General features: G+C 44.0%; 1 protein-coding gene across 1 annotated transcript; it reads left to right on the top strand.

Moving 5' to 3' along the window:
• Window positions 1–1,122: 1,122 nt before the first annotated feature.
• Window positions 1,123–9,675, top strand: METTL21A (methyltransferase like 21A). The gene is made up of 3 exons (XM_006889127.1): window positions 1,123–1,269; window positions 3,350–3,461; window positions 9,267–9,675. The coding sequence occupies exons 1-3, from the start codon at window positions 1,123–1,125 to the stop codon at window positions 9,662–9,664; spliced, it is 657 nt and encodes a 218-aa protein (XP_006889189.1). The 3' UTR covers window positions 9,665–9,675.
• Window positions 9,676–11,484: the final 1,809 nt, after the last annotated feature.

Raw genomic sequence — 11,484 nt, 5'->3', positions numbered from 1 at the left:
CCACCGCCGTCTCCCCCTTCTCCTCCTTCCCCCTCCGCCGTCTCCGCCTCCCCTGCCACCTTCGTCACCTTCCCCTCCTCCTGCCGCGCAGCGCGGGCTCCTGGCCCTTTAAGGCCGCACTCCTCAGCCGCCGACCTCGGGGCGGGGAAAGCGGAACCGTAAGGACCCGGCAGGTGCGCCCCACCCTCAGCGGCTGGAGCGGCCCCGGCCCGGGAGCTCTCTGCACTCCGAGGCGAGGCGGGCGTCCCGGACCCCCAGGACCCGCGCACGGCCGTCCCTGCCGGTTCCCGGAGCCGGCGGAGACGAAGGGCGCACTGCAGACCGGGGGGGGGGGGGGGGCTCGGGGGGAGGGCTCCCCGGGAGCGACTCGGAGGCCGCGACTGTGAGATCGAACATCTGACTGATGCCCTTCGGCAGGATATGACCAAACAGAGAGCAGGTTCGGTTCCTTCGTGGTGACCGATTTAGAGAAGCAGATTCACCCTCCAGGCGCCCGCATGGTTGGGCGGTGGTAGTGTGGCCCGTACAACTGCGCTGCTAACCCACAGTCAGCTTCTCTTCTCTGATGGTTCGAATCCAGCAGCGGCCTTGAGGGAGGGAAAAAAATGGACATTGCCCTTCTATGGGATTTACAGCTTCAGAAACCCAGTGGAGGGTCAGCTGTAAGTCCGGTTCGACTTGATAGAAATGAGTGAGCGAATTGTGGCATCTGACAAACATCGTGCGGGGGTTGCAAGTTTGAGCTCTTTTGGCCAAAGACATCCTGAGTTAAGAACTCAATCTCACTTGCAAGAAGTTATGAAAGCAACAAGAATTCATTGCTCTCAAGTCAGAAGCCCATAGTGGGCCCCCGAGCAAGTTTCGGAGGCTGTAAATCACATGGAGGAGAGATGCCCATCTTTTTCCCTCCGAGCAAGAGGTGAATTAGAACTGTGAGCCCGCCTTGGGGTTGACAGCACAACTCTGTATCCAGTTGGTCACCAGATAGCCCTTTCTGTATTGCATTTTCTTTAAAAGTAATAAACCTTTGCAGATACTTAGGAAGAATGCGTTTCCTGGTCCCAGCGTCACCGTGGACTCTTGTATGACAGGCTTGAGGAAGAGGAGTTGAACGTTGGCAGAATGGCCCTGGTGCCCTACGATGATGCTTCCGTGATGGGGTTGCAGAAATTCCATAAGCCTGTCACCACCTTCTCCTTTGCAAGCCACACCATCCAGATCCGACAGGACTGGAGGCAGCTGGGAGTCGCTGCGGTGGTTTGGGATGCGGTAAGTTCACTCCGAAAACACCCGCACTTGATAATAAGACTGGCTTTTAGGTGATTATTATTTTTCCCCCAAATGAAAACATCGTTGAAATATTATTCACACACCATGCAATTCACCCATTTACAACATATGACCCAGTGGGTTTTATTTTATTCCAGGGCTATGGAACTCGCCCCGCAGTGGATTTGATAATACTTTATCATTGCCCCCTCAGCGTTCACACCTGTTTTCCCTACCACAGATTTCAGTTTAAGGGTGAGCACCTGGAAGCTAGGTGAGGTTAAGTGAAAGGAAAGCTGGAGACACCTACCTCACTTTGACATCCAGTAACTATCAAAAAGCTTATCATTGCCCAAGTCAGAACCAGCTTGTTGCTGAACCTTCATCAGGTTTTTGAGGCTGTCAGTTGAACCAGAAGTAAGTTGTCCATCTTTCTCTCACAGAGCTGCTGGGGGATTTGAACTGCCAGAGAGGCTTGGCAGGGTTAGCAGTGCAGCTCTCTGTAGATTAGGTTTCTAGAGCTCTCTCTTCATTCTAATGTCCCAGATGAACACCGTGGTTTTTATTTTTATTTAAGGCACCTTTGGAATAATTCTCAGGCATTCTTCTAAGGCTGGGGCTGGGCACCTTGTTCAGCCAAAGGCAGGAGTCCTTCTCCTGTTAGGGAAGTTTCAGTGTAGCCTTGGAGGTTGCATGATGATCAAAGATGCAGGGTCAGGTGGACAGGGGAGGCTGGTTCAGTGCCACAAAGTGCCAGAGAGGTGGAAGAAGGCAGGAAGAAGGGAGAGGAAAAGGTACAGAGCTGTGGGGCCAGGGCAGTGGAGGACTAGCTCAGGGCAGGAGACACTGGATGGTAAACAGTACCTAATGACCACTCTTAGCCAGCAAGGCTCAGGGATGTGAGAGATTGGGCCAGGCATAGTGGGGAAGGGAAATCTGTTGCTTCACATCTCCATGAGCAGTGAGGAGGGGAGGGCTTCCTTAATGCCTATTTTGCTTAAAGATTAGGCTTTTGGAACCTAACCCAGTTGAAAAGTGAAGGGTCTGTGTAATTGTGTTTTCACTTCTCCTGGATGCACGACAGTGGTATGTGTCCTCAGCATCTACCCCATATGTGAAAATCAGTGGAGCTCTGGTAATGCTGAATAAATGTTTGCCACCTGTACTGTCTTACACTATTGTGTTAGGAATGGTAGGCACACATCTAGAGAGAAAAAAAAAGTTGCCCTCCTTTTTTTTCCCCCCTCTGGATGAGGATATGGCCTTGTTGACTTGAGCTTGGTTTAGGAACTGGACATTCTCTTACACAGAATCACAGAAATTGTTCATACAAATTCCTCCAGCTTAGCTGCATGAGACTTAAATGCAATAGGACTGTGACACAGGGTGAAATGAAATTCCCCATCAGCTGCAGGACCCCATTGTATGTAGGCAGTTCCTGGTCACTGCTGTCCTATTTGATAGGAAGGTCTGGGTATTGCACCAAAGGGCTACATCCCCAGTGGTTCAAATCCACCAGATGCTGCATAAGAGAAATGGGCCGGGTCCTCCCATTGTGTTTTACAGCCTCAGAAACTCTGTGGAGAGTTGCTATGAGTTGGAAATGACTCCATGGCAGTGAATTTGAGTTTGAATTGTCTCATTAGGAAAGGATTCCTGGTAGCACTCAGATGCTATCCAGGAGGTTGGTGGTTCAAAGCCACTAGCAGCCCCACAGAAGAAAGATGTGACAGTATGCTTCTGAAAATGTCTAGCCTTACACATTGTATTGGACAGTTTTATCCTGTCCTGTAGGGTCACTGTGAGCAGTGGGTTTAGTTTTTGCCTTGGTCCTGTTCAGGACTTAGATGGAGCCCAAGGAAGTTAGATCTGAAGGGGCAGACTGGGGTCCCGTGTGCTATGTGTGGTGGAGCACTGACCCTTGCAGTGGGAGGGGTGTGTGTGTGTGTGTGTGTGTGTGTGTGTGTGTGTGTTCGTGTGTTCGTTCGTTCCTTCCTGTCAATGCACCACCTACCCAAGCCCTGCGGCCCTTCAGGCACCTGTGAACCTTCCTGACACTCTTGTCTGTGTTTTCCCACAGGCCATTGTTCTCTCCACATACCTGGAGATGGGAGGAGTGGAGCTCAAGGGCTGTTCAGCTGTGGAGCTGGGCGCTGGCACAGGGCTAGTGGGCATAGTGGCTGCGCTGCTGGGTGAGTGTGAGGCATTGTTCTCAGAGAGGGAACACATCAGGAGCCGCTTTTGCTATTTTCTTAATACAAAACCCACTGCTTGCTGGCTTTCCCCTTACTGGCTTATTTTCTTTCTCTTTTACATATTATTAGTTGTGAGCCTACTCCTGGTGTTTTTAACACCAGTGAGGCTGTCAGGGTGTCTGTCGTCCTCATTCTGTCTGTCTGTCTGTCTCCTCTTACCCCCTGTTAACTTCTCATGGGAGCTTGCTTTGGCCCCCACAATTCTTTGATGTCATTATTACGATATTAAAGCAACTTAGATTGTAAAGAGAAGGATTTTATTCATGTATGAACAGGAGTTTAAAAAAATGAAATTATGAATAAAGGGTTGGGGGTTATTTTACAGAGGAACTCTGGTGGCACTGTGGTTATAGCACCTAGCTGCTAACCAAAAGCTTGGCATTTTGAACCCATCAGTTGATCCATGGTAGAAAGAGGAGGGAGTTTGCTTCTGCAAAGCTGTGTAACTCTTTTAACCCTCTAGGGCTGTGTAGAGTCACTGTGAGTCACAGCTGATTTGATGGATTCCGTTTGGTCTAACACAGCATCAGCGTAGCCTGTGAGGGATGTAGAGCAGAACTCACATTCCTTCATAGTTGAGAAAACAGCATATACACATAGGGCTTTATTTAACGTATCATAATGCTTTGTTTAACCTTATATCAGAAACCCTTCTCTGCCCTTCCACATGATTTTCTTATTATTTACAATGGTTACAAAACGTTGGGCTGGAGAAGTGTGAGCTTGATACTTGATGGTAAGAAAAAGTTAATCTTTTTTAAATGGAGAAAGTAAAAGGGTAGTTTGTCTTTTTGATCTGTTTTCCAGTTTTGGAAAGTCATCTATTAATGGATTTAGGGAGCCTCTAGAAGATGCGAGTTCTGGGTGCTACAGACCCAGGAGTGGACAAGTCAGTCACATCACTGCGTCAGGATGTTGATGTTCCAGTTTTAAGGGCGTGATAATGAAAAATTGGAGAAAAGTGTCCCTTAATGGTTATGTGACGTGCAATATATTCATATTGTGCAGAACATCAACAATTTTCTTGTTAAAATGAAAAAAAAAACAGCTAATTATTAAGTATTCAGTAAGTATTATAATTATTCAATAAGTATTTACTTAAAAGTATTACAGTGGAATATGCAGAGAGCTGGAATTGAAGAATTAAAGGGGAACAACTCACTCTGCATTTCTCAAGCTGAGAAAACGGAAACCCAAATTTAAACTTCAATTTGCTATGTTGAAAAATTCTATGGGTAATATATTGAATGAACCAGAAGCATCAAAAGAAGATGAAGGAAATGCACAGAATCACTGTACCAAAAAAAAAAAAATGAGGGGAACTCTGGTGGCCTAGTGGCAAGGAGCTGCAACTACAATTCCAGAGGCACACAGTTCGAATCCACCAGATGATCTGCTGGGGAAGGAGGGACAATCTCCTCCTGTACCAGTCAGATCTGATTTGACGGTCCACTCACACAAAAATAATAAAATTTTTTAAAAAAATGGTTGATACTAAAAAATTTCAGCAAGTACCATATGAGTAGGAGTCAGTGGTAATGAAGAAGTGGAAGCTGCATTGGCAAAAAATAAGGCCCCAGGAGTCGATGGGATACCAGTTGACTTAATTAACAGATGCAGCCCCAGAGGTGCTCACCAGCCTTTGCCAGGAAATTTGGACAACAGCTGTCTGGCCAATGGATTGAAGAAGTTCATATTTGTTTCTATTCCCAAGAAAGGTGATCCAGGTGGGGGTGTGCAGGGGATTGTGTACCAATGAAGGAGTTTTTCTTTTGCTTTTCAAGGAGAGGAGCGAACTGGGGGTGGGAGTGGAGTGGGCAGGGAGAAAAGTGCAACAATGAATGAATGGAAGTCCCAAAATCTCTGTAGATGTTCATTGAAATTAATAAAAAAAGGTGATCCAACAGAGTGGGGAAACTGTTGAACAATATCATTGAAGATCATTCAGAAATGGCTAGAATAGTACATATATAGGGAACTTCTAGAAGTTCAAGCAGGGTTTAGAAGAGGCCACAGAATAGCATTGCTGATGTCAGATGGATCCTGGCTGACAGTAAGGAATACTAGAAGAATGTCTGTTTGTGCTTTATTGACTATTCATTTGACTGTGGATCATGACAAGTTGTGGCTGATGTTAAGAAGAATGTGAGTTAACAGAGCACTTAATTTTGCTCACGCAAAACATACCTGGATCAAGAGGCTCTGCAGACACAGCAGAGGAACACTGCATGTTTAGAATTAGGAAACGAATACATGAGGGTTATATTTTTTCTCCATACCTATTCAATACCTATTCAGTCTGTAGGTCAAGCAGATTATTTGAGAGGCCTGACTCTGGGGAGGAAGGTAGCATCAGGATCAGAGGGAGACTCATCAATAACCTGCATTATACAGATATATAACCTTGCTTGCTGAAAGTGAAGAGAACTTGAAACACTTATTGCAGAGAATCAAGGAATCCTGCCTTCAATATGGATTGAATCTCAATGTCAAGAAAAAGATTTTACTACTGGACTGATAGGCAACAGCATGATGAAATGGAGAAGAGATTGAAACTGTCAACAGCTTGATCTTTCTTGGATCCACAGTTAACACCATTGGCACCAGAAGTCTGGAAATCAGGAGACATGTTGCACTGGGAAGGTCTGCAGTTAGAGACTTCTCCAAATTATTGAAGAGTAATGATGTTAGTTTGAAGACTAAGGTGCGTCTGATTCAGGCCATGGTTTTTCCAATCACTTGCTATGCGTCTGTTAGCTGAACAATGGATAGGGATGATAGAGAAGAGTTAATGCCTTTGAGCTGTGGTGTTAGAGAAGAGCATTGGCTAGCCCATGGACGGCCAAAAGAAAAAACAAGTGTGTCTTTGAAAGGATGCAGCCACGGTGCTCTTTGGAAGCAAGGATGATGAGGCTTCACTTCACATAATTTGGGCATGTTGCTAGGAGGGGCTATTCTTTGGAGAGTGACATGATGCTTAGAAGGGTGGAGAGTCAAGGAAGGAGAGGAAGAACCTTAGCTAGGGTGGATTGACACAGTGACTGCTGCAAGGGCTCTAATGTAACAGGAAGTGTGAAGATGGCACAGAACAGGACAGAGTTCAGATGTGGTGTTTTTAGGGTCACTGTGAGTCATACTCGATGGCACCTAACAATAACATTTATAAGGGGAGCTTCAGTGGCCTAGTGTCAAGGAACTGTACTGCCAACCCAAAGGCATGCAGTTGAATCCACCAGTTAGAAAGATGAGCAGTCTCCTCCTGAGTGATTTGCAGCCTTTGAAAACTTACTGGAAAGTCAGCTAAGAGTTGGTTCTGATCCATCGGCAGTGAGTGAGTGGATCATTGCTAGTTTTGGATACTATTTATTTGCCATCTCTCTTCCTCGTGGCCATCCTTTGTGATCAGTCAGAGCATCCAGGGGGTGGCTGGAAGGCTTGTTAGAGGTGAAGTGACTTCCCCATATCCACACAAATGATAGATTGTCAAGTTAAAATTTAAATCCAGTTCTGATTCACCAACTCTGGTTTTTAGTTTGAAAATCTCCCCATATGACTGTATTGAATCCTTCCTGGGATTTGACAACTAGTCTTAGAAACAGTCCCATCCTTTAGACCAGGATCTGTAAGTTGGGATAGCAATCTGGATTTCAGAAACTTCCTAGGTAATTCTAATACCCAGCACTCCTGGAAAACACTATCCTAAAATACATATGCTCAGGAAGAAATTGTCTTTTCTTTTATTCTAGTGTGAATCTTCTCTGATCTCCGAGTTATATGTGTAACTGAAAAGTGGTGTCTCCTGACTCCTCAGTATCTCAGAAATCCCATGTTTAAACTCCAACTCTTCTTCCTCTTTGCACACCCCTTCTGCTTGTCTGACTCTTCTCTTGCCAAACTCCTCTTTATTCCTTTGTTCCAAGTTGACATCTAAGCCATCATCTTGACTCTTGGTTTTCCAGCCTTTCCTGAGCCCTGCTGATTCCACCTATTAACTGGTTTTTTTACTCCCATTTTCCCTTTCCACCTCCTACTGTCCCAGCTCTTGTTCTCCATGTAAGGTAGGTAGGTGTTTTTCATTTTAATTTGTTTTTCCAAGTGACACTGGAGTTCCAGGAGATTAACATACTTTCTGAAATGCTGTTTGGTGGAAACCCAGGAGAAAAACTCAGGTTGTCAGGCTCTTTTCACCTGCCTCCTGTGTGGTCACATCTGCCTTCTCCCTGGCCTTTTTTACCTCTGCTTTGTCTTCTAAATGCTGTTTTCACTCTGGCAGAGTAGTGTATTTAGAATGCAAAGTGATCAGGTCTTAAGCCTTCCTGCAGGCTAACTCTTGGCTTAAGCCTTCTTTTATCCTTGGCATCACTACACTACTTGAAGGTGCCAGGACACAGGTGCAGTCTAATGGCTCAGACATTTGCATTGTTCCCACACTCTAGGATAGCGCATGTCGAGTTCAGTGCTGCCCTGATACTACATATCAGGAACATGAAAAGCTACCACTGGGATAGTGCCCGCTTAGTACAGCTCCTCTGGAATCCTGTGGGAGAATAATCGATAAAGATTACAGGCTGATGCAGATGCAAGCACATGACCGTAGAACTTTGAAACAGAGTGGTGGGGCTAAAACAAAATCGGCTTAACCTTCCTGGATTGTTCCTGTGGTACAGATGAGGTGTTTTAGGGTTTACTTTATGTTCAGTCTTTTCAAAGCCATGTTGAGTCAAAAAGGACATTAAGTTCTGGGTAAAGAACCTATAAAACTGGGTTAATAATAAATGACTCGATACCATCAAGTTGACTTCTGACTCCTGGGAACCTGGCCACAGGATTGGACCATTGTGATCTGTACGGTTCTCCGTGGCTGATTTTGTGGTTGGCTCACTAGGTCCCTTTTTCTAGGCCTCTAAGCATCATAGGAACACACAGCCTTCTGACAAACGGGTGGTGATTTCACACAAGTTATGTCAGCTGGGAAGCAGACATGAGTCACCTGTGTAGAATGGGAGAGGGCTATCACTGAGCAGTCACAGACCCTCATAACTAAACCCCAGTAAATTCTGCACAGTGCATTTAAAAACTTAGCATTAATAACATTGTTTAGTATTTCAGTCAAAAACTTTCATACTGCCTTAGAAGGTCATTATTTCTTAATCATTACATGCATGTTACATAAGTACATATTGGTTGGCTATTTCCTGATAGCATAGAGATGGAGTAAAATTTTTTTAGAAGCCAGATAATCTCCTCCTTAATTACCTTTTAGCTTTAACACCAGAAAACATCTTTTCTCTGTTTTTGGCTTAGAATCTTGAGTTTTTTTGAGAATCCCATATTTATTAGGCTACTCCCAGATTTCTTATTCTTGGATTCCAGTTTACTTGGAAACATACTACCTTGAAGAACATAGGAGGAATGCCATGAAGTGGGGACGGAGACAGCTGTGCTTGCAGAATTCAGAAGCCTTCGATTGTTGTCACTTGGTGATGCTGCCCGTCATCAGTACAACATCAGCAAGCAGCTGGTGCGTCATAGAGGCACATCCCGGGGTCACGTTTGCCAGTAGGCAGTGTGGAAATAGCTGCAGGTCCACTGTCCTGAGCGATTGCAGCTGTCCCTGAAGGGCATTACTTAGCAGAGGAACGTTTAGACACTGGTGCTCTGCTCTGTTTAACTTGATCCTCTCCCTGCCTTTCATGAGTTCTACTGATGTACACTTGACTTTGTTTTTGTTTCACATTCCAGGTGCTCATGTGACTATCACGGATCGAAAAGTAGCACTAGAATTCCTTAAATCAAATGTTGAAGCCAACCTACCTCCCCATATCCAACCCAGAGCCGTTGTTAAGGAACTGACTTGGGGACAGAACCTGGGCAGTTTTTCACCTGGAGAATTTGACCTGATACTTGGAGCTGATATCATATATTTAGAAGAAACATTCACAGATCTTCTTCACACTCTAGGATATCTCTGTGGTGACCGTGCTGTGATTCTGCTAGCTTGCCGAATTCGTTATGAACGGGATAACAACTTCTTAGCAATGCTGGAGAGACAGTTTACTGTGATTGAGGTTCACTATGATCCTGGGAAAGATGTCCGTATTTACAAAGCCCAAAGACGCAATGAGAGAGAGGACCTATAGTTAGCTATAATATTTTTTTTTAAATAAAATTTTTCTTTTTTACTGGTTTACATACAAGTTGACTGTGATTTTTAAGACTATTGTCACTGAATGGGTCAGTTAAGTTCTTAGACTAGAAGACCTCTAGCATATTTCATTAAATGATTAGCTGCTCCAAAATTTGAGTCAAAAATTTTCAAGGGACAGAACACATGTCCACTTTTGAAACAGACAACACCTTGTCCCATTGCTATGACATTTTTGTTATGTTTCTCCCTGAAAACAAGTCAGTGTTAAAGGAAAGTGAGGTTTTGGTTTATGTTGTCCTGTGTTTCTCACTGGCCCATGTTGAGAAATAGTTGCATTGATAATAAAAAGGGCTAGTGTAAAGATGTCTTTAAACCAGTATTTCTTTCTGGTTGACGCTAAATCATGCTACTTACTTTAAGATGTATTCAAAGGTATGTAATCTTTAATCCAGTTTTTAAATTTTCTGAATATGAAAGGTTTGATACACATTCATTGACTTGTTCATGCTACCAAACTGCCTGTTTTATTTAGATCTTAAATATTTTAAATCATTTGTAACTAGGGTGTAAGTTCCCAGATTTATGTATATAAACGAAGGAAGAAGGCAAAACAAAATTTAACTTTTTGAAAGTGCTTACAATCTCATGCCTGCATGAATCTCATGCCTGCATGTGCTGGAAGTAGCTTATCTTCTTTGAATGAAAAGCCGGTTTGGCCCTTCAGCTTTGCCCTTTCTTATGGATGACAATGGAAAAAAATGTAATTTTGCCTTAATATGTGAAGATAACTTATGTCCAACTAGAAAGACCTTCTGTCATACTTAAAATTGCTCATTCAGTGTCTGTAGTTTCCAGTAAAGCAAGGATTGCATCTTCCCTTACATGTTTGCCAATCTCCTGCTCCCTGCCTCAGTACCTAGTGTATCAAAACCACACAAATATTTGTTGCATGAAAAGATTACATTCTATGTAGTGGGTATTGATCTTTGGGTGAGTTTATTATCTCATTGCATAGTTCTCTCTGGTAGACTTCATGAAGTCACACACATACAAACCTTATAAATACATACAAACCTTGTAAATAAATTTTAAGCCATATTCATATTAAATTTTAGAAGGAGAATTGATGCCTTTGAGCTGTGGTGTTGAAGAGTATTGAATATACCATGGACTGCTAGGAGAACAAACAGGTTCTTCCTGTAGAGGGTGAAACTGGGCTGCTCCTTGGAGGCAAGGATTCTGAAGGTTTGTCTGACATACTTTGGGCATGTTGCAAAGAGGGACTAGTCCTTAGAGGAGGATATCATGTTTGGGATGGGGGAGGGCCGGCGCAGGAGAGGAAGAGCCTCTTTGAGGTGAATTGATTCAGTGACTGGGGTAATGGGGGTAGGTGTGTAGGAGACAGTGAGATTGGCACAGGATAGAGCAGGGTTTAGGGCTGTTTATACATAGGTCGCAAGTGACTTGACAGCACGTAACAACACCACATATTAATTTTAAAGAAAATTTTCCAAAATGAGTATGTTAAGTAGAAACTTAAAAGTTGCATTGAAGTTATTCTGTGATTTATAGTGAGTTCAACACAATTCTAATAAATGCACATGAAATGGAGATATCCATAATCTACCAAACCATAAAATGCCAGCACCGTTCCAAGAACATGGAAGATGTTTTAAAACAAAGAAATTAAAACCCTTGCAATGTCACCAATACTATAATGAAAGGCAGTCTCTTCTTGGATTCCAAACCAGACCTGTTGCTTTCAAGTCGAGTCCAGCTTGAGTGCCTTGGCCTCCCCTGGGTTTCTGAAGC

Source organism: Elephantulus edwardii, unplaced genomic scaffold (genome assembly GCF_000299155.1).
Source record: "Elephantulus edwardii isolate Elephantulus edwardi_28Jun2011 unplaced genomic scaffold, EleEdw1.0 scaffold00075, whole genome shotgun sequence".
NCBI lineage: Eukaryota > Metazoa > Chordata > Mammalia > Macroscelidea > Macroscelididae > Elephantulus > Elephantulus edwardii.
This window is presented reverse-complemented; position numbering and strand designations above follow the sequence as displayed.